General features: G+C 43.1%; 1 protein-coding gene across 1 annotated transcript in view; it reads left to right on the forward strand.

Moving 5' to 3' along the window:
* The window catches only part of LOC119176776 (neural cell adhesion molecule 1), a 53,354-nt gene extending 33,315 nt beyond the window's left edge, over positions 1-20,039 (forward strand). The window contains exons 3-9 of the mRNA XM_075877348.1: positions 990-1,112; positions 6,265-6,450; positions 7,917-8,201; positions 9,306-9,608; positions 14,506-14,799; positions 18,807-18,935; positions 19,411-20,039. Of these exons, the coding sequence (XP_075733463.1) occupies positions 990-1,112; positions 6,265-6,450; positions 7,917-8,201; positions 9,306-9,608; positions 14,506-14,799; positions 18,807-18,935; positions 19,411-19,490 (1,400 nt within the window). The 3' untranslated portion in view covers positions 19,491-20,039. The remainder of the gene's footprint in view (positions 1-989; positions 1,113-6,264; positions 6,451-7,916; positions 8,202-9,305; positions 9,609-14,505; positions 14,800-18,806; positions 18,936-19,410) is intronic.
* The last annotated feature ends 4,250 nt before the right edge of the window (positions 20,040-24,289 follow it).

The following is a 24,289-nucleotide window of genomic DNA, read 5'->3' on the forward strand; positions in this document are numbered from 1 at the left end:
AAAAACACAACCCTTTCTTAAGTGGTCCCTTTGGCACCTCTCGGTCAAGGCCTTAACCGATTTCTAGTAAATTATTCGCATTTACTCTTGGCCCTTCTAGCACGTTCAATATTCAGAAGATGGCCGACTGTATAGCCTTGGACAGTGAAACCGTTACTCTGCTTATCAAGTGTCGGCATGCTGTAATTTTTCCGTTCACGTTGTTCTTAGTGGGACCTTGATCAACATAGTGGATGGATGGAAAAAAACTGGCCGCCTATCTGCATGCCTCGCTGCAAATATCGTCAAAAGGCGATAGCCTTCTGCCGGTCGTACTGCATGAGTCCTGGTTTTATCCGCACCCACCCAACCCGTCATGCTATTATCGTACCATTACCGTACTGCCAGGTGGCAGCACTATATAATCACAGAGAGTTTTTTTCGTGCACAGCGTCACATTTTCAGCGCAGCGTAAAGAGCACTATATGATCTTTATAATTTCGTATGTATGTATTTTCTAGTAAATGAATGCACCAACTAATACTTGCGTATATATGTTGCACCTCAGCTATGCGTACTATTTGCTTTTTGATCGACAATGTTCACAACAATGAACGCAATCACCAGTTCAAGATGGCTGGGCGTTCAGCAATTGCTTAAACTTTGGTCGGGCTGCTTAGTCGTGTGACAGACAGTCAGAAAGACAGACAGACCAAAACATTATATTTTATTCGGCGTGTTAGTGAACTGGGCACCCGCCTAGGTGTCAGCTTGAAGGTGTTGCCTCCTAGCGTCTTCCCCGCTAGATTGCCAAGAACTATAATATTTTTATTACTTGTACATAATTAGGTCAGTAATAGTGCCTTGTTTTTGTCATTGGAGGAGTACAAAAGGTTTAACCATTTAGTGACTAACCATATTTTTGTTACTTGCTAAAGTAGCTTTGATCACTCACTGAAAGTCGCCTGTATGGGCAAACACTAAGAATCTCTCCTGTACTTTCGTTTTAGAACCTCCCGAGAATTTGGTGATCATATTTGGTACCAGACCCCGTGAAATTCGCCTGTCTCCAAACCAAAAAGTGAGACAGAATGAAGGTGAAGATTTGTATCTTGAATGCCACGTCATCGGAGGTGAGTTCATGATTTCGGAACTTCTACTTTCCTCATTGCTCTTGGGCAACGAATTATTACAACCAGCCATACAATATGAAGTCAAAGATGCAACAGTGCACGTTGAATAAAATGCACACATTTGTACGTTCTATACTAATAATGTGCATATATTTGCGTGATAACGTGCACATGTTGTATATATACTTTGTAGATGCAATGAGCACAATTATACGTTTTATAGTACTCTGCGAAAACATAAAGTGAAGGACAAATTAGACGCATTACTAAATCTTTTGCTTGTCAACGGTGTCAGAGACAAATCGGCTTGTTCATTTGGACGGGAACTACTACGAAACAGTTACTTGTACAATGTTATATTCTGACGGTTCGCCACTGAACACCAGGCATTTTTGTTGCGCAAAGGAGCTGTTTTGCGCCCACCTATTTGAATGTACTTCACTTGGGCCATGCCCCGCCGCGGTGGTCTAGTGGCTAAGGTGCTCGGCTGCTGACCCGCAGGTCGCGGGTTCAAATCCCGGCTTCGGCGGCTGCATTTCCGATGGAGGCGGAAATGTTGTAGGCCCGTGTGCTCAGATTTGGGTGCACGTTAAAGAACCCCAGGTGGTCGAAATTTCCAGAGCCCTCCACTACGGCATCTCTCATAATCAAATAGTGGTTTTGGGACGTTAAACCCTACAAATCAATTCACTTGGGCCAAATTATTGTATGGCTAAAGAGAGGTTTGTTCAACACCGTGCCTGTTATATGGCTTGACAGAACTGTAGACTGTCGTGATGACCACGAGGGTGTGCAAGAGCAAGCGTCAACACTTTTTAATTGCGTAGCAAAGTAATAAACCATCACCGTAGAAGAAAGACTGCTTTGAAGTAAAAAACGTAATTCTGTTTGATGACGGCTGACTAAGTTGTCATTACTGTAGGGATTCCACCTCTAAGTTAATCAACCAACTGCAGCCGCATCAACTTTGGGTACAAAATGCTATAGGTGGTGGAACATGAAGTTAGACTTGTGCTGGTGGTCTTCTGCGAGACAAACAATTCCATTTTCTTTTTATATTTAGAAACGTAAAAAGTAGCTGCATCGCACAATGGATTCATTGGCAAAGAAGGCACTTCTTGTTTTCGGCTGTTCTTCAGCAAATTATTTTTTATTATCGACATGCGTCACTTCAGGTGCCTTCGCCTTAAAACGTGAACGTAAATTAGCTGGAAGCATATGGGTCTAACGTTTTCACTCGATAACCCACTAGCTTTGATTATCTAGCATATTTGCTTGCACTTGTTCACTGGCGAATGTGTCTGAAATTTGGACATCATTGGGTTATTATTTGTGCACGGCTTTAGAGCCAAGAACTTGAGAAATAATAAAGGATGTCATCAGTCACCGAGAAGGCTTCAGTACAAGAAATACAATAGTGGCGTTTGGGAATGCAAGTTTGTAGCACTGACACGAGCCTCACATCTGTGAAATGTTGCCAGCATAGAGTGATCAATATGCATAACAGAATAGGACGACGCGTTTGGTGCGTGCAGAGCGTTCGAATGATCGGTTTCAGCACTTGCAGCCACCACAAGGGAACATGCTCATCCAAGATAGACATATTCTCAGACTTTAAGCTCTCGGTTAGGTCGATCGGTTTTCGTGGAGCTGAGATGACGGTGACGAGAAACGAGTCGTTCATGGCGTGATGAACGGAAGCACAACGTAAGCGACGCTGTCCTGCAGCACGACTTGTTGCTTGCGATAAGTCACAAAAGTGTCTGCTTCAGAAAGAGATTTTTCTCCAGCACAACTGCTAGAAATAGAGCAGTTTTTATAGATCTAGTTGCATTTTAAAAAAAACCTCGGGTGACCAAAATTTATTTCAGGAGTCCCCCAGAATGACATGCCTCATAATCACATCGTTAATTCGGCTCGTGAAGCTCTACAAATTAATACTGTTGTTACTTTTTATAAAATTCACGTTTCTTTCACTATAGAACGCTAGAGGTTCAGTGAGCATTCCTGCGTAATTCCGGCAAAGCAAAGTTCTCAGCCGAAAAATAATGCTCTGGTCGTTATTTAAATTGCAGAATATGTGTGTATTATACCAAAGTAAACAAAAACAAAAACTTTAATAGGTGCGCACGAAGGTACGACTTGTGCTTTCCTTTGTTATTTTATGCGCGAGCACTAACCACTTTAACGTGGAGTCTATTCTGTAGAGTTTCTACCGAAAACATTTTACCAGCTGAGGCCTGACAGCCTCAGCACTTTTTGTTTCATTAACATCCTATATAGTTCAGGACGCGAGGTTGTTAGAGGGACCGACAACTGCCCAGAACATGAAATGAGATGACTGCAGAGATGGAAAGACTGTCCCACATAGTGACTCAAACCAACCTTGTTTTTCTCGGAGAAGTGGATTTATACATTCGTTTGCTTTTTCATTAAGGATTGCGAAAAATGACGTGTGGTGCCTCTAGTGGCAAAAACTTAAATTTTTCTATGTATCCTGTCACGTGGCCATAGGTTAGTGTTCGCAGTCAACAATTTCTTTGTTAGTATTGAAATATTGTTCGCTTCTTTTGAAGTAAAAATATTACTTCATAAATAATTACGTATAGGCCTGCGTTAGTATCACGCATAGAGGTGGCGCTGCCTTCGCGTGACGCAATGACCTCATGTTCATTAGCACGTCTTGAGCAACTGTTATGTGTGCTCATGAAATCGTGATAGGTTCCAGGTCACCAAAATTTTTGAGCGACGTGGTTTTCTCTACCTACACTTTGTCTCATATATGACGTGTACTGCTACTAGGCACGACCGCGCATATGCGCAGTGACGTTTTCGATGACTAGGCTTGGCTTGTGAGTCCAAAGAAGAACGACGATGGGACAAGTTCTCCGCGACACGGGGGCAATTAACAACCTATAGGCGCAGGCGCGCGCGCAACATGGTAGCAATACCGGGAAGCTGTGCAAAGGCACATCGTCTCAATGAAACGGCTTATTGTTTTTAATAATAACTGTAAAGCTCAGAATAAATATGGTTAAACATAGTTACAGGAACTGCTGCGAAAGCAGACCAACGACATTACGTACAAGTCGCTAGAAGGGCTACCGGCATCTCTAACAATTCTCAGCGTTACTGGACGAGAAGGGACATTCGTGTTAGGGGCCTTTATGGTGAAAAATACCGCTTATACAATAACTACGTGGATTTGGAATTAACTACTGCAGCTACGAACACTACGAAAGATAAGCTTTCTGTCGCACCGGAAAAAAACTGGGTAAAAAAACGGTTGTCGGTTCCTTTAATGGAAGAAAAAGTTCTGGTCCAGGACGTAAGGATGTTGGACTATAGGTGACTAAATCATCTCTTGCACTGTACTGCGTTGACAGAATGAAAAGTTGTTGTAGACTGACTATTTGTGACAACTGTGATGTCGGCAATAATATGGCATGGCTACTGGTCTAAATGTTGCAAAGCATGCCGTAGTTGGCTCTACCTAGTCAAGAGAATTTTTTTTCTTACGACTCTTAGCCGTGCTTCAATAAGGTTTATAACTACGTTAGCTGGTAAATGATAATTTTACCGTAAGGCTAAGTAGCCCAGTTTTTAATATGCAAAAGTGGGATAAGAAGGACATGACACCCGTAGCAAGTGTCGTATTCTTCTGATTATTCTTGTCCATGTTAAAAACTGTGCTACCCTCACGGTAGCCGTGCTTGTTGTGTATTCTATGTACTACTTCTAGGGCAATCTACCAGTGAGGGGTCATCTGTTTGTCATTATTAATTAATTTGCTGAACTAAAGCTTGACATACTACTAATTTGTTTGTTTCGAAAGTGTGCCCCTAGGTATAATATTTCTTATTCCAAAATACACATGCAAATTCGTGTATAAAGTCAAATAATAAGTTGTGGTGAGGTCCACGAATTCAGCGGTCGAGGTAGGGTAGTCGGCCATCAGGCCTGAGGCCTGTTACACAGAGGTGACGGCGATGGCTTAAATGTAGACTTGTGCAAGTCCACAATACGTCTGTGGCAGTTACGTCGCGGATTGCTAAGTCACAAGATGGGCAAGACGTACCACACGGGTCGTGGCACTTTTGCGCCTAAAGGGTGGTCACAAATAGGGTAAGCGCAACCCCGACACAAAGCCTCCGCAACGTAATTTTCTCTAGGCTGGTTAAATCACCATGCAAGGAGGTCTTCAGGTGTCCTCCCTGATACAGTTGTTCCTTGCTCCTCTCCTATTTCTGGACTTTTTCCTGCTAACATTCTTGTTCTTATTTCCTTCTTTTTACATTGTGTTCTTTTTCTTTTAACGAATAAAGAATAGTTCACACGGTGGTATAAAAGCCCATGTGTTACGTCAGAGGCTTTCGTTTTACCGGAAAATCTGTCTTTGAGCGTCCTCAGGAAAATACAGCAGAGGGCGCGGTGTGACTTGTGGGTGGGTTTGAGACATTACTAACACTTTCGTATCAATGATACCTCAATTAAGATATTTTTCTGCAATGGCTTCAGATAAGGTACTCTAATTAGGAATTCTTCATTAAAGTTTCAGTTCATCATTTGCGCATCTTACAGTTGAATAAAATGCAAACTATTGTTGCCTAACTTCTTACATCTATAGTCAGATACAACTTGAGAACTCCGAAGAGGCGCCAGATGACAGAAGTGTGACAACCAGTTGCCTCCCCGACCAAAGAAATAGTGCCGTCCATACACCCCGCAATGTTTGCCGAAGGCGGAGTCACCACCCGTCTGGCTCATGAAGTCAGTGATAAGTGCGCGCGCATTGATACAGGATTGTGTGCATTCGCATTTGAGGAGGAAATCCTGTGGACTTCTAAAGTTGTATCCGGCCATAGCCCATTAGACACCATCAAGCTATGAATATGAGTCCTAGACGCCGTTATTCTTCAAAATTCATGTTATATGGCCGTTCATTCTCAAGTTCGATTTATTATCTTCATTGCTCTTTATTGCTCACCACTACACGTTGTTCTAAAGCGCAGTTTCCTGAGTTTAAGTTTTCTTTGGTGAGATGTGAAATTTTTTTAAAATAATATGCTGGTTTTTAAATGCACGTTCTTTTAGCTGGCTTTGAACGTTGGGTTCAACAACATATAACACATATGGGTTACGCTTAACGCAGGTAAGCCAGAGCCTCGTATTCGGTGGCTCGAAAGTGACCGAAAGGACAGCGTGTCGCGTGGCGACGAGAGGGTGCTGAAGCTGCCTCGAGTTCCGCGACGCTTGGATAACACGAGCTACACCTGCGAGGCATCTAACAACAACATTACAGAGCCTCTGAGCACATCGGTGACCGTTCTGTTGAACCGTGAGTCCATGCTGCTGCTTCTTCTGTCAACGCTTAGCCAATCGACCGTTGGCTTGCCTAATAATGCCATAAGCCGATCACGCACGGCGTGTTGGCCGATCTTGGAGATGGCGCAATATGTACTCGGTTGGTCCTCTGGGGTTTGTTATCAGAGGTGGCGACTTGTTGCACCAATCAGTGCTTCTTTGCACAATTTGAGGGCTCTGCACGGTATAAGTGTTTTAGTTAAACGCTGAAGGGAAACATTATGGCAGTTTTGGCTGACATGATGTCGATTGAAAACTTGATTAATAGATTCTGCGAAAGTAAATCATATTCAGAAGTTGAATTGCACCTAATTTCATATTTAAACTACAGTGAGTGTGCGTTGACGCAATGTCCCAGATTTCGATGTTTATTTCAGTCTTTTTTCTTTTACGTTCTGGTGGTGGTGGTTTCTGCATATGAATGCTTTCGCTAAATGTTTAAGTATATGTAACGTACCAGGAGAATTCATTCTCACATTTATGCTATCTAAAATGTGTTCCATTCACGATCAAAAGGGTTATGACGCAACGTGAAGCGTGGAGCTGAAGACAGAACAAGCGCGATTGAGTGTTGCAAGCCGTGAAGACAACAGACGCAACTAGTAGAAAAGGCCCCATGGTAGTACGAGCAGAATGGCAGATTGCACTTTAAGGCTTTATTTCCAACACAAAATGTTAGAGGTGCCCTCCAGGCAAAAAGCTGTCAAAAACAGCTTCAAGAGAGTTGAGGGACGCAGTTACGAATAGTCACATAAAAAGGCAATCATAATAAGTTCATTATGAACATAGCTGAGAATACTAAACCGGAGAAAATGAAAAAATACATACAATAAAGAAGTAATAATACACGTTCAGGTAATGTAAACGTACGTCACTCCGATTGCATAAAAAATAAAGCAATGCAAAAAACAACGTTGTATGTGTAAATGAGCCTATGTTGAATTAGGTGAAGAATCATTATCAAGAAAATTCTTATTTGTTCTTTAAATTAAGGTAGTGGAACGTCAAAGTTGATTAGGGAAGACACACTATTTATTACGGTGGGTATCTGTTATAAGTAAGGGTCGATATTCCGTACATTGTGCGCGTTCGTGGTATTGGTATCTCTTTTTTTGCGTAAAAGACAAGGCCCATTAACAGAAGAACTGTAACTTGTCAAAACATGCGTCTTCTTAACTAATCACATATATTGCGTTTTTGTCAGCGCTCAGACTCTTGTCATTGTACGAGTGTTTTTTTTTTTTTTGCTTTTTTTAGGGGGGGGGGGGGGTATTTGAAAAAAGACCACTTCTGAATAGAAGTGAAATAGCTATTCTTTCGTCCTCTCTTTGAGTGCCTCAGACTACCATGTACATGTACACTCCTAATGCAAACTCGCTTGCATTAGGACTATCGGGTATACTCATACGTATAGCATCATCCCTGTTCTTGTTCCAACAGTGAAACCTGTGAACGTGAGCATCCGCAACAAGGACACTCCGCTTAAGGCTGGCGTCCTTGCTCACGTGGAGTGCGAGTCCTACGGCTCCCGACCGGCGCCTCAGTTCTCCTGGTGGCTGGACGGCAAAGAGCTCGTAAACAACTCACGAAGCGTCGAGAATGACCTCTCCGTTTTATACTTCGAGCCAACCATAAAAAACAACGGTCAGAAGCTCACATGCATATCTAGGAACCCGCTCATAAAGGACAATGACTGCGTGGACATTTGGACGCTCGATGTACATTGTAAGCTTGACTTCCGTGCCACGTTGCTTCCCACATAACTTGCTAATGTACATGCTTACAGTGCATTTGATACAGTAAAGTTATTTTTCTTGTGACCTACTTTCTGTTGTTTCTGCTAATGTGGTATATCTTCATGTTCTTTTTTTTCTCCATGAAACTGGTGTGTTTAGATGGCGTGTTTTCGTTTTGTACTTCTGTGGGGTTAAATATTGAACAGTACACGAAGGTGATGCTTTCAGCCATTACACGAAACCTACCACATCGTTGGCCCTCTACATGAGTTCTGCTTTTGTTGAACGATAGATCGCCGGTTCGAGATATTGTTGTGGGAGCTTCAAACGTGCGCCTACGAATAAATCTGTTATGTACTTATGTATTCGTAAATAATTGCTGGTACATTTAAAAAAATTGATTTTCTCGTAGTCAGCAATGAAACTTATGGATGTTAGAAAACATTAATCGTCGTTATTGTTCCGACTTCACATGCGGTGAAGCCAAGTAACACAAAAGTGATTTCAAACCATCTGTTAGACATCGCGGCAGTAATTCCAGACAACGTAATTATTTTAAAATTTGTAGGGCAAGTTTAATCCTTCGATCATTTCTTTGTGCACTAGTGTATATGCAGATGTGAGAAATTCTTTGGTTATTCTTTGATCGGCCAACTATAAGAAAAAATAAATTTAACTTAACTACAGCTTAAAATACAGTGCGCATCAACAACTGTAATACCGAAGTGTGAAAGTTAGTTTACTCGGAAGCACAAGTGTTTGTCAGTTTAAACCTTTATGTTATAACTATATTTCGTGATATTTTCTTCTGTTTACGCCACATTTCCGTAGTTGACATTGATCTTTACACTTCGAAATATGGGCGCTGAGCAATGTTAATTCAGGCATGTTGGAAGGTTAGAAAGCAATAGAAAGTGTTCCTTTTTATTATTTTCTCGGTTTTGTAATACCGGTCTGTCAAGCGCAATTCTCAATTCTCGTAATCTAATTGAGATAAGTTAACACCCGTAAACGCACGTTCTCACAAGCTACTGTACGAGTTTTGTTCGCGTATACAATTACAATTTTTTAATCTGCTTTATTTCCGCTGCAGTTAAGCCACAGATAACGCTGCTGTTCAAGGGCGTGCGAAAGCAGTTCGTGAACGTCACGAGAGGAGCGACAGTCTCCTTGGAGTGTCGGACATCTGGGAACCCTCGCACTGGAAATATCACGTGGCTTCTCAACAAACAACGGTTACCACGAAAGACATCGCCACCGAAGGGCGTCTTCTTCAGGGACACAACAGTGGTTGACATCGTGAACGCCAACCGTAACCACAGTGGCAGCTACTCCTGCTCCGGATCCAACGCTGTGGGTAGCACAACCAGCAACGAGGTGTACCTTCGAGTACTGTGTAAGTATAGCTTTTGAAGTTTCATGCATCCGTGCGTCTATTCTACGCACATTGGCAAGCTCACAAGAGTTGCGAATCCGAGCCTATGTTAAAGAAAACTTAGTGATTGATATGTGGGGCTTAACGTCCCAAAACCACCATATGATTATATGAGACGCCGTAGTGGAGGGCTCCGGAAATTTCGACCACCTGGGGTTCTTTAACGTGCACCCAAATCTGAGCACACGGGCCTACAACATTTCCGCCTCCATCTGAAATGCAGCCGCCGCAGCCGGGATTCGAGCGCGTTACCTGCGTGTCAGCAGCCGAGTACCTTAGCCACTAGACAACCGCGGCGGGGCATAAGGAAAACTTGGCTTTTACACAATTTTACTCAATATTTACTGATGGGCCAGCTGGTGAGCCTCGATATTTGATGAGGCAGCGCACAAAAGGACATGTCATGCAAATTGGCCCTAGGCAGGCTTGATGTCGGGAAAGGAATCGCGTTGATATGAGTAATAGCGCGTTACAAAACCGCAAAGGAACAACCAGGTGTCAGACAACGCGAATTGCGCAACGAGGGGGTCGTCGAATGCTCTAACCCTTTACAAAAATTTGATCATGTTCACCTATTAACTTCGGCGCACACCCACTGTGGGGGACTGTGGGGATTACAAAAGCTTCTGGCGCAATTATTCATTGTCGTCAGCCACAGCACACAAAAATTGCACAAAGTTCCTTGCAAGTGCGCAGAAGGTACCACGCTTGTCCGAATAATGACGAAAGATGGCATAGTCAATGCCTGCCTATATACCACACAACAATTAATGGCGTAGTAGGAACCCTATAAGTTTGCTTGCAGCAGCTACCCAAAGAGTTTTTTTGGGGCTCATAAAAGCTTTTAAATGCCGCTCTTCTAGTTTTCGCTATGGCAGTGCTGCGTGTCCAGCGCAGGCCTGGCTGTTTTTTTTTAATGAATGACTCCCAGGGGCAATTGGTATACAACTTCATTTCCATTCATCATTCTTATTGCCTCGATTACATTCTTCGTTTCCTTCTTGTTCTCGTTGTGTTCAACATTCATTCGTGCCAGAGTGGAAGCACATGAAAAGCTAAATGACCAGAATCCTTAGCCGTAAAGTGAGGGTTGTGTTCCGTTAGCCGCGGTTAACAGGGTTTACCATGGTCAGGTGGGTAGGTGGCACGTGGTCAATGGAACACAACCGTCACATTTCGGCTGCAGGTGACCACTCGAGCACCCGCCACGGTGGTCTAGTGATTATGGCGGTCGACTGGCAACCCGCAGGTAGGGGGAATGTATCCTGGCCGCGGCGGCCGTATTTTTGATGGGGAATAAAATTTAGGAGGCCAGTGTACATATAGACTTAGGCGCACGGTAAAAAGACCCAGGTGGCCGAAATTTCTAAAGCCCTCCGCTATGGCGTCTCTCATAATCATATGGTTGTTTCGGGACGTTAAACCCCAAAAATAATTATTAATATTTCTCAGGTATCCACGGCACCACGTTCACATGGGGCACCTCTTGGCAAATGAGTTGGCTGGAGGTTTTACTAGTTACCGAGCTGCCGATGGAAACACCATGAAGGAACCGATACTCATCAATACCAGCTACAAAGTGATCCTGCAATATTACAGATATTTGCGGAGACTCTACCCAGCACCGCACAAGAACCTGTCGGCCGTGGATTCTGCGGCGTTACGCCGCTTCGAAACAAACACGTATATAAACATCCGCAGATTACGTACGTACTTTTCCACAGCACACAAAGACCATGGTATGCGAACACACCGACGCCCTACCACATCGCGTGCGACTGCATGTTCCGCAGCGAAGAACAGGAAAAGGATAACAGCCCATTGAAATGGGAGGCAGTGTTGTCCAGCCCTGCCTTCAGCTGAGGTTGTTCGGAGGGGGGGGGGGGTCTGAAAGAATGGCGAGAGCCAGCGGTGCCTTGGAATAGAGGCCCGACCACGCGGCGTTGCCCTGTTTTAGCGGCAACGCTGTCTTTTGCCCAAATAAAGTTTTCTCTTTCTTCTTCTCGGTTATAAGGATTCTGGTCACTTAGCCTTTCATTGCAGGGATTGTGGTCATGCTCCCACTTTGGCAGGAACGGAGGTTGTGCACAAGGAGCACAAGAAAGAGAAAAGAAAAATGCTCGAGGCAACGGAAATCAATAAATGGGGATAAAGATGTATCACTTGTCCCTCCGGATCATTGTCGGAAAAATCACAGCATATCCACAGACTGAAGATGATGAGTGGGGCGAAGCGTCCGCCAGTTGGTCCGTCTGTCTGCCTGCCTGCCTGCCTGCCTGCCTGCCTGCCTGCCTGCTTGCCTGCCTGTCTATCTGCCTGCCTGCCTATCTGCCTGCCTGTCTATCTGCCTGCCTGCCTGCCTGCCTGCCTGCCTGCCTGCCTGCCTGCCTGTCTGTCTGTCTGTCTGTCTGTCTGTCTGTCTGTCTGTCTGTCTGTCTGTCTGTCCATTCATTGGTCCGTCTGTCTGTCTGTTCATCCGTCCGTCCGTCTGTCTGTGTGCCTGTCCTTGAGAGAGAGAGAGAATAAAACATTTATTTGCGACCGAGGAAGGAGTGTCGGTGAGTGGGCTCCTTAGTCCGGGATTCCATTGGCACGGGCCGCTGTCCTCGCTCGTCTCACGAGGGCATCTTCGGTCGTCGGATCCGAGCTGGACAGAGCTGCCTCCCACCCTAGAGTGTCCGTGAACTATACGAAAACGACTAACACCGTCTAGTAATATTATTTCCAAGAACATATACAAACAACGTCATCTATTGAGCAATTCATAAACTAGAGGTAGCTACATAGTACAACAACAATAACTACTACTACTACTACTACTACTCTACTGCTACTACTACTACTACTACTACTTATTCATGCCAGTGGTGGTTAGTTTAGTCATACTACTACTTGCACCAACGCTGGCACTACTACTATCTACTACTACTACTACTTCTACTACTCCTTCTACTACTGCAGAGAAGGGAGCGAACAACGCCATAAGGAGCTTCGCCCCTAAAAAGCGTGATAATACACGAGGCTGTAATTACATATACTTCGGAATTTCGATCAAGAACACGTCATATTTGTGCATTTTTGTGTGTGTAATCTTGCACACACTTCACTGCTGCCTCTGCGCATGTGCGCGGCATTCTTTATATCAGACAGGTATATCGGCAATGAAGCTAATATTAGTTGCCGTCCAGCGCTTGTGTTTGCGTTTGCTTATGCGTGCGTCATTGTGTTCATTGTGCACTGCTTCACGATACTACGCGAGTCTTACTCGCAAAAGGGATTGATGATTGATTGATATGTGGGGTTTAACGTCCCAAAACCACTATATGATTATGAGAGACGCCGTAGTGGAGGGCTCCGGAAATTTAGGCCACCTGGGGTTCTTTAACGTGCACCCAAATCTGAGCACACGGGCCTACAACATTTCCGCCTCCATCGGAAATGCAGCCGCCGCAGCCGGGATTCGAACCCGCGCCCTGCGGGTCAGCAGCCGAGTACCTTAGCCACTAGACCACCGCGGCGGGGCCTCACAAAAGGGAATTCCGGCAAATATTTTTTTGTCATTTTTTTAATAGGTCAGAGAAGAGCGCAAAGTCACCCTTGTTACCTTTTTTTATGTCGCAATCAACAGATGGAAGCTCATGCATCTCAGCCGGCAATGAATAAATTCGAAAACTTTGAAGTTATAAATACTAGCTGAGGAAAGGGCTCTGTTGTAGTTTCTCTGTATAGCGTTTCAACTGCATCTCAGCAGCCATGAGACTGCACTGCAATACGCCCAATGGTGAGTGTGACTCTTCCGCGTTTGTTAATGTATGTGCGGCATGCGTGCTGTAACTACAAGCGCAGAACACACCAACAAAAATAAGTCGGTTTATGGTTGATACAACGGTGCTCACTCATTCTGGACGTCTAAAAAAAAATGTGGCAGTTGCGCTCTTCTGTATTTTGGTTTCGGTTTAGCCCCTGAATTTGGGCGAATTCTATTAGTTCGCAGTTATTACCATAGGATTTTTTTTGTAATGTCAAAGCTGCAATGGTTTCTTCGCACGAAGCTCTTCGATTCTCCCGTTTGACATCCCTGTCCAACTCCCCTATTTAAAGAGTTAATTATTCTAAGTGTCTTAATTTTTGTCTCAAATGATGTCTTTAGTCATCTTGGGATGCCTGTGGCTACATAAGAAGTAATTATGAAGCGATCTAACAATTCTCACATTTGCTCAATTTTTGAGTATTTTGGACATATTTTAAACACCCGGTATAGTTTTTTTTTTCATTGAGAAGAACACACATACCAAATTTTCCAAATATCCGTTATGCCAGGAGTCAGGATATCGCCGTCACTATACGGAACTCTCCCCCTCTCCTCTTTCGCCCTTACACCAAACTCCTTATACGAAACCAAGCGCATACCTATAACCTCTGGTTTAAATATATGGTGAAATCGTGTACTCTGCGACTCTTGCGCTAATTGCCGCTTTGCACATTTTATAATTAGTGTTTATTTTTATTGTCAAACGTGTCTGTATTTTTGTTTGAACTAAGGCCGCATTAAAAGAAGTGCTGATGAAATGTACATTTCATCAAGCTCTCATGTCGTAACTGCGCTTCACTGTGCTGTTACGTAGGCTGTGCTAAGTAGATGGGAACTTAGGCTTGCCGGTTTGTGATCATCATGTTGTATTGCAAAGGGGAGACGACGCCAAAAAGAAATTCAAGAAATACAAAGCGGCAATTTTGGGTTCTCCTTCTAGCATTTTGTGTGTATTGTCCCTCTTTTTTTTTTTGTCGTTCCCCCAGTACCATAGAGCGCGATGTTAGGCTGCGTTGACGGGAACCCAACAAAATGTGGTGCCTGCAGATGAGCCCGAATGCCTTGGCGTCACGGACACCTACGTGACGGCCGCCCTGGACGAAACGGTCCGCATCCCGTGCCGGGTGGCCGCGGACCCTTCTCACGTGTCATACTCGTGGTCCTTCCGAAGCAGCCTGGACGACACGGCCACCAGAAACCTGACCACCCCTAGAAATGGCAGTGGTGGTCTGTTATTCTACCAGCCCAAAGTTGCTGCCGACTTTGGCACCGTCTACTGCTGGGCACAGAACGACATCGGCCCTATGACCAAGCCTTGCATCTTCCATGTGGTGCTCAAAGGTACAGAGGAGCAACGTCCTGGTCAAAAGTTCCCAGGCCACACTTTCATATAAATACATGGGATAGGGGCCTGGGAACTTCCTAGTTCCAACCCCCCTCCCCCTGCACGTTTTGCGATAAGCGAAGTATACTGTGTAGGCGAGAGCAGTACGCATGCTTAACGAACATTTGTTTACGTTCCTAACCAACCAATAGCGCCTCACACTCAACAAAATTAATTCCTAATTTTATACTAGAGACTTGAGATAAGAAAGGCTGCTCCTAAAAATAAAGGAACATCGTATGTCACGAACAAAGTATAATTATTGGAAGCTTAGTATTTTTTCACATAAAAACAGTGCCAAAACGGAGGACAACAAAAAAAACAGGTAGAAAGTATTTTACTGTTATTATTTCAAATATCAAAGTATATATACAGACGAAACCAAATAGTGGCGCTCTATATAGTGAGGTGCACTATTACCTATCTCCATGCGCTGCACTTTACCGAGGTTGTTGTACATTACTTTCATTTTCTGAAGATTCATTTTAAGACCCACCTTTCTGCTCTCCTTGTCTAACTCCGTAATCATGAGTTGCAATTCGTCCCCTGAGTTACTCAGCAATGCAATGTCATCGGCGAAGCGCAGGTTACTAAGGTACTCTCCATTAACTCTTATTCCTAACTGTTCTCATTCTAGGCTTCTGAAAACCTCCTGTAAGCACGCGGTAAATAGCACTGGGGAAATTGTGTCCCCCTGCCTTACACACTTCTTGATTGGTATTCTGTTGCTTTCTTTATGAAGCACTATGGTAGCAGTTGATCCCCTGTAGATTTCTTCCAGAATGTTTATATATCTACGCCCTGATTCCGAAGTGTCTGCATGACAGCTGATATTTTTACTGAATCAAACGCCTTCTCGTAATCTATGAAGGCTATGTATAGTGGTTGGTTATACTCTGAGCATTTCTCTATTACCTGATTGATAGTATGAATGTGGTCAATTGTTGAGTAGCCTGTTCGAAATCCTACTTGTTCCTTTGGTTGATTGAATTCTAATGTTTTCTTTACTCTGTTAGCAATTACCTTTGTAAATAGCTTGTATACTACAGAGAGCAAGCTAATCGGCCTGTAATTCTTCAAGTCCTTGTCATCTCCTTTCTTAAGTATTAGGATGATGTTAGCGTTCTTCCAAGACTCTGGTACCTTTCCCGTCAGGAGACACCTCGTAAACAGAGTGGTTAGTTTTTCTAACACAATTTGTCCTCCATCTTTCAGCAGATCTGATGTTACCTGATCCTCACCAGCAGCTTTGCCTCTTCGCATGCTCTCCAAAGCTTTTCTGACTTCTATCATTACTGGTGGGGTGTCATCTGGGTTACTGCTAGTTCTGATAGTAATAAAGTCGTGGTTGTCCTGGCTACTGTACAGATCTCTGTAAAACTCCTCCGCTATTTTAACTATCCTATTCATATTGGTAGTTATTTTGCCTTCTTTGTCCCTTAGTGCATACATCCGATTTTCGCCTATCCCAAGTTTCCTCTTCACTGCTTTGACGCTTCCTCCGTTTTTCAGAGCGTGCTCAATTCTCTCCATGTTATACCTTTTTACATCGGATACCTTACGCCTATTATTCAACTTCGAAAGCTCTGCCAGTTCTATTTTGTCTGTTGTGCTTGAGACTTTTATGATTTGACGCTTCTTAATGAGATTATTTGTTTCCTGGGAAAGCTTGCCAGTGTCCTGTCTAACTACCCTGCCTCCAACTTCCACTGCACACTCCGTAATGATACTCGTCAGATTATCATTCATTGTATCTATGCTAAGGTTGATTTCCTCAATAAGAGCTGAGTACTTGTTCCGAAGCAAGACTCCTAAATCCTGTACTTTCCCTTTCAGTGCTAGCTCATTGATTGGCTTCTTGCGTATCAGTTTCTGTCGTTCCTTCCTCAAATCTAGGCGAATTCGAGACCGTACCATTCTATGGTCACTGCATCGTACCTTGCCAGCCACTTCCTCATCCTGCACGATGCCTGGGTGTGCACTCATTATGAAGTCTACTTCGTCCTTATTTTCGCCATTAGGGCTCCTCCATGTCCACTTGCGGTTTCCTCGTTTTCGGTAGAAGGTATTCAAAATCCGTAAATTATTGCGTTCTGCGAATTCTACTAGTAGCTCTCTTCAGGCGTTTTTAGTACCGATGCCATAATCTCCTACTGCCTAGTCTGCCGCCTGCTTCTTCCCTACCTTTGCATTAAAGTCTCCCATCAGTATTGTATACTCTGTTTTGACCTTACTCATTGCCGATTCCACGTCTTCATAGAAGCTTTCAACTGGAGCGTCATCGTGGCTGGATGTAGGCGCGTAGGCCTGTACCACCTTCATCTTGTATCTTTTATTCAGTTTAATTACGATACCTACCACCCTTTCATTAATTATATAGTATTCCTCTATGTTGCCAGCTATGTTTCTGTGAATTAGGAGCCCCACTCCCAGTTCTCTTCTGTCAGCCAAGCCCCGATAGCAAAGGACATGCCCATTCTGTAGCACCGTATAGGCCTCATCTGTCCTCCTAACCTCACTGAGCCCTATTATATCCCATTTAACACCTTCTAGCTCCTCGAACAGTACAGCTAGACTTCCCTCACTAGATAAGGTTCTAGCGTTAAACGTTGCCAAGTTCCGGTTCCAATGGCGGCCTGTCCGGATCCAGAGATTCTTAACACCCTCTGCTGCGTTGCAGATCTGACCGCCGCCGTGGTCAGTTGCTTCGCAGCTGCTGGGGACTGAGGGCCATGAGTTATTGGACGTATGCATGTGGGAGGTAGTGGCCAGATACTGCACCAGGGTGGCCAATCCTTCTCTTGTGAGGGAGTGCGTTCCCGGCGGTGGTTACCGGTGAGGCCGCATCCCAGGCCTCGTAATGCAGTTCCATCACCACGCGGATTTTTTTTTTAAATCCGGTTGGGAACTGCGCGGCACCGGGATTTGAACCACGGACCTTTTGCATGCGAGGCGGATGCTCTAACCACTATGCCATCACTGCACCTTCAAGTTGTAAAAGACTCTGTCTACTTAGGGCAGGTAATAACCGCGGAGCCGAACCACGAGATTGAAGTAACTAGAAGAATAAGAATGGGGTGGAGCACATTTGGCAAGCACTCTCAAGTTATGACGGGTAGATTGCCACTATCCCTCAAGAGGAAGGTATATAACAGCTGTATCTTGCCGGTACTTAGCTATGGAGCAGAAACCTGGAGACTTACAAAGAGGGTTCAGCTAAATTGAGGACGACGCAGCGAGCAATGGAAAGAAAAATGGTAGGTGTAACGTTAAGAGACAAGAAGAGAGCAGAGTGGATTAGGGAACAAACGGGGGTTAAGGATATCATAGCTGAAATCAAGAAGAAGAAATGGACATGGGCCGGGCATGTAGCGCGTAGACAGGATAACCGCTGGTCGTTAAGGGTAACTAACTGGATTCCAAGAGAAGGCAAGCGGGTTAGGGGGAGACAGAAGGTTAGGTGGGCAGATTAGATTAAGAAGTTTGCCGGTATAAATTGGCAGCAGCAAGCACAGGACCGGGTTAACTGGCGGAACGTGGGAGAGGCCTTTGTCCTGCAGTGAACGTAGTCAGGCTTATGATGATGATGATGATGATGATGATGATGATGATGATGATGATGATGATGATATAGTGAGGAGAGAACTGCAATAATTCACTTCCCACACTAACTGTCCATAAGTCACTTTCGTTCCCCTGTCCTCAAGCCTTCAGTATGAACTTTCTTCACTCACTGAGCATTGCGGAGCAATACCTATAAAGCACACATGATGTTGAACACCGGGCTCTTCAACAGAGGCTGTAAACGTCTGATGTTATAATGATGGAGCCTATGTCCAAAAATGAAAGTCCTCTTATTTTCATGTCATTTCCTTTCTCTCTATCTCTTTCTTTTCACGTGTGATTGCCTCCACCAAGGCACTCTTCCTGCTCTTCTTCCTTTTTTTGATGTCGACTTTCGCAGAACCGGAGGACACGATGACATCATACGTTCTTCTTGCAGTCATCATAACATTTTTGTTCGTGCTTATCCTGGTACCAGTTGTCATTGTCATCGTCGTGCAAACAAGAGAGCGAGACGTACGAAAAAAAGGTAAGAACAGATTATCGGGCCATTTCACTGCTCTCTTGCTACAACAAGAGTCACTGAATATGCTACATACAGTTAACAGTACAGCTTGTCCTAACACACCGCACACACAGCAATAGGGTATGCTCTGAAAAGGGAATTGCCACCTGTTCAGAGTTGTGTGAGAAAGTGACTTTGTTGCAGCTGCAATACCGCATACAGACACTGAATAGCCACATACTAGGTATATCTTTCATCCTTGTACTGGCGGTTGCAATTCTCACTTTGGCATTAGCTGCGGATCCTTCAATTGACCGAGACTCGTTTTTTTTCTGTTCTGATGTTATATGCTCTGTTCTGTTCTAACTTGCTTCCTGTGAAACGGTTGGCATTTGTATCATCTCGTAAATCGGAAAACCGGCTGTAAGCTTGTCGATCACACGTGCCTGTTGCCGTTTTCATTTCTGTTCATAAAAAAAAAAACTCATATTCATTTCAGGTCAGAATGCATCACTACCGGCGGTGACACCGAAGGATCACACTCTGCCAAAGTCCATGTACGGGGATCATAGTGTATGAACTGCTGTGTGCATGTATGGCCTCTGCGTGACATTTCGCATTTTGCTCGTTAGCTGCATTCAGACGTTGGTTTTCTAAATATTAGTATGTGACGCCGTGATGTGAAAGGTGTCTGTTTAATGGCTCAAAGATTAGGTAACTGCCAACATTCACGTTTACGTGCTCACCTGAGCAGAGATGTCTTAAGTGCTCCGCATTGAGAAAAGTCGGATAATGCAGAATGGGAGAGGTTGATCTCGTGTTCGATTGTATCGGGCAATGCTGTTGCTTATAATCGCACTCTTCTGCCTATCAGCGCTTAGAAGAAAATGAGAGCGTATCTTAAATGAAAATCACACCTAGAAGTTCAGCAGTGGTTGCAGCACTTGCCATAAGGCATCTGGTCGGGCAATCTGAAAGGTTTAAGGCATATTTACTTCAAGATGAAGTGGATCGTCGTTCTCACTTACACTTGTCGAAATGTTTTAATCGATTTCCATTTCTTTAAACAATTTCGCCTTGTCCTTAACGAGGAGAGCGTGATGAATGGCTCCTCTGAATATTTCAATGTGTGGATAAAAGTGTGGATGGCGAGCAGCCACACAAGTGACACGCTGCGGCAGATCGAAGCGAGCGAGAGAAACAAAGAGAGAAAGGAGGGAAGATAATTGCCTCTTCTGAACGGCTAAGGGAGAGTGAAAATACTATATATATATATATATATATATATATATATATATATATATATATATATATATATATATATATATATAGTATTTTCACTCTCCCTTAGCCGTTCAGAAGAGGCAATCATCTTCCCTCCTTTCTCTCTTTGTTTATATATATATATATATATATATATATATATATATATATATATATATATATGCTTACAGTTGGTAATTTTTTCATCCACTTTTCTTTCTTCTTATTTACATTCCATTAATGTTAATAACTTCCCCTGTACATTCCTTGGCATTACTGTCTGTTATATCTCATTATTATTGTGTTAAAAACACGGAAAAACGAGCCCTTAGGTATACACTTCTTTCCCTTATATATATATATATATATATATATATATATATATATATATATATATATATATATATATATATATTCACAGATCACATATCAGCATGACCTCGTCCAGTTTAAATAGAATGAGCGTGGTGCACGAAAAGAAGCTACGGATGGATGACGAAACACGATAGATGGATCCGCAGCATACAGCGAAACATTCGAGGCGTATAAGAGAACAGATGGGAGAAGCGCTGTTTCAACTGGGACCGTTAACGGAAACAATATGAAGCGTCAAAAAGAGAAAATATAAGTGGTCGCAAATATTTTACCATCAACGCGTTAACCATTGCGTGCTAATGTTTCTCATTGTCGATCACGTGTGGACAGACTAGTTGGCAACTAAATATTGTACAAACTTTTAGTGGTGGGCGTCGTTACTCATTGAAAGAAATTTCGATTTACTTAAATTATTAGGTTATACCATTGGTAATGTGTCGAGCTTATATTGTTACTAAACTTTCCACAGCTTGAGGTAAGCGTATTGTTTTTAACGATTTGCGTTTTTTTTATTTCTTAGTTCCAGCGATGCGCCTTTCTCAGGCTAGGTTCAAGTACCCCTTGTTTTTTTTAATTATGAGCTAAAGTTCACATTCACTTTATTTACACCTCAAGGTTCTAGTAATAACATTGTTTTTTTACATGGCGTTTATCAGCGTATTAGCGCGCGTAAGCGTGCGCCTGTACTGATCGATATCAATAGACTTCAGATACTGTAGTACTATCAAGTTCTCCTTGCACTTCAAGTGCTTCTATAGAAGATTGAAAAATATAACATGAGATAGAAACATCTTGATTAATAATCTTTACTTTTATGGACAGTGTCCCTCAGCAACAACAACGCGAAAAAGTGTGTTTTTTTTTTCTAAACATTCTCTAAGGTGCTACGCTTCCTCAATGTCCAATAATGTTAGCGACTTTATTGTCAGAAGACGATAATCAAGGCAAAAGTACACCCAATAGGTTGAATTAGCTTAAAATAAAATTATTTTACTGATTTAAACCTCTCGTATTTCATTATTTTTGCATGTGCTCTAACTACTCTAGAAAGCTTGTGGGCACCACGAGTATGCTTTTGCCACGACGCCCAGACGCCACCGGGCTTTATATTGTACAGTGTTTCGGAGCCGTGAGTCTACATCACTCAAATATGTTATCGAAGTGTCTAAAGTGCTTGTGATCAAACTCATACGGAAGTGACAATTTAATTAATCGAGTAGCATTCAGTTCACCATGTAAAATTGTGTATAGTTAGTGGTGATTGTATTTGTTGCGTCAGGAATGTGGGGAGCGAGGCGAATATGGAGGGGGGAGGGGGATGTGGCACAGGTGACTTTATTAAGTGTGATTACACTGTGATCTTTTTTGTTTTCTTTGCTCGATCTGTCGTTGTTACGGCTGCATGAAATCAACCTTTGACTTGCGGCGAAAAGGTTTTTGATTTGCGTAGTACTCGCAAATTTCCCAACGTGGTTGAATCGCACAATCTTGTCGCAAGTTAAGTATGTTGTTGCTTGGCTATCACTCATCGTAGCTACTTATATACGTATCGAGCATCCTTGATCTAAACTAGGTTTGTACACATAAAAAAAGCGAATTCAACGCATACATGTCTATGCCAGGTTTCTGACTTACACCACTGGTTGCAAAGCACTGTTATGAGAGACAATTCGCATGAATTTCTTTCGTAAATGCCTCTCGTCACTGACCAACTGCTTTGATATTATGTCTGGCCTCACGATTGGTTGAAATTTACTGAAAACAACAATATCAGTTTAATGCGCTTTTATGAATATGGTTTGTGTGCTTGTATGAGGAAAAAGCTCGCATGCTAGATTCTTTCGTATAAGGGCAAATTCAAGTCAATCCTGATGTTGAACACTTTATTAGTGAAGGCAGCCGGCCAATGACCTAATTCAGTTACGAACAGAAAGGTATGTTAACTCGGGTCCTGATTTTTTATTCCTACTAATTGTGTTCATTTTCATGTCTCTGATGCACTCTGCCATCGACCACAATAACGAAAATATTCATGACTTTACTGAAGCTGCGACACAAGAATTGATGACATGGTTAAAACTCCAAGATAGGGCTCCTTAATGAACTGCCAATAGAGTTGTGGTGACGCCAACGTTCAACTTAGGTCAACGTTACGAACAGAACGCTGTCATGTTTCGGCGTAGCTTCAGACAACTTTTTAAAATGAAAACAAGGGAATGAAAATTAGGTAAATTAACGAGATGAACTCTCGGTTTGCTACCCTACTTTAGAAGATGGGGAAGAACTGAACAAACGGAAGGAAGATTGGGAGAGGAATCAAACTGGCGTCACGTGCACCCGTGACAGCCCACAGCATGGTTTCTGTTATTCACCAAAGATTTTTCCACTTAACAATCTCCAAGTTAAGTCGCGGGGGTTGAACTACCCGCACTAGCTACACTCTTTTTTTTTTTCACGTGTCAGGTTTCGTATAATTCGACGCAAATACACGTTTATGCGCACATATTTATGTGACTACACAAATTCCCTCGCCAACTTTCTGGCATCTGTATTTTTTTTTCTGCTTTGTTTAAGAAAAAACAACCAACCCCGGAAGCAATGTGGAAAACGTCCATCTAGCAGCTAAAGTGATGCTGTCTGAAGTGGTATTTATTTATTTGTTTATTTATTTATTTTATTTATTCATTTCACAATTGCCACGTCCCATAAAAGTGCCGTAGCGGGTTGCAGCAGAATTCCCCACACCAGTTTGCGTGAGACGTTTCACTAGACACTTCTTCATGCCATCCACTACAACTGAGACGGAGATGCGAAAGGTTAACTGTTCCAGTTTGGTGATATCTTAACAGCACGTACAAATCAGTTCAAGGTTCTCATACGTATAAAGTCATCAGGAGAATGCTCTCTGGACAGCTTTACATGACCCTCGGTTGCGTAAGAGCTCTCTCTTGTGCAGGTCTCACTCATAAATCGTCACACTGTCCTACGCTAAAGATCTCTTGCGCAACTCCTTAACTTCCTTACTTGCACAACGCGTGCTGTATACGGCTTCTTGGCCAATGCCAAGTCGCGGACTGTTTTTCTTTATTTCTTCAATTAGTAATTTGTTAACCCGTGTTTCAACCCGACACTAACATCCGAATGTGTAGTCAATGACATTTAGCCACGCCGAACACACACACACACACACACAAAAAAAAAAATAGCGAAGAATGTAAAGGCTGCTGTCGGTATGCTCTTTAGTTTCAGCTTAATGACAAAATTCAAAGCGGTATTGTTAGTTTCGTCAGTATCTATTAGGACACTTCCTAATGGCATGATTGTTAGCAGTATTTTGACGTACCATTGTAAACTAAAAACGCGAAACACATTTAAGGATACAGCCTATATAATTATCGACAGTTTGAACACATCACAAAATAATTGATTGATTGATTGATTTATTGATTGATTGATCAATAGATTGATTTGTATGTGGGGTTAAACGTCCCAAAACCACCATATGATTATGAAAGACGCCGTAGTGGAGGGCTCCGGATATTTACATCACAAAATAAAAGCCGGCGGACTTGTTTGACTGCATGTGAAGCACTATGCTCCAAATTCAATTGCAGTAAGTTTCAGGGAAAAAAAGTGAAACAAAGCGCCTACGGTGTTTTGCTGTAAAAATGACAGTCGTGGTACCGGCAGGTTTCTGGTACTTACATGTTAAATTGTCCTGCAAATCACTCAACTCCGAA

This window comes from Rhipicephalus microplus, chromosome X, assembly GCF_043290135.1.
Source record: "Rhipicephalus microplus isolate Deutch F79 chromosome X, USDA_Rmic, whole genome shotgun sequence".
Taxonomy (NCBI): Eukaryota; Metazoa; Arthropoda; class Arachnida; order Ixodida; family Ixodidae; genus Rhipicephalus; species Rhipicephalus microplus.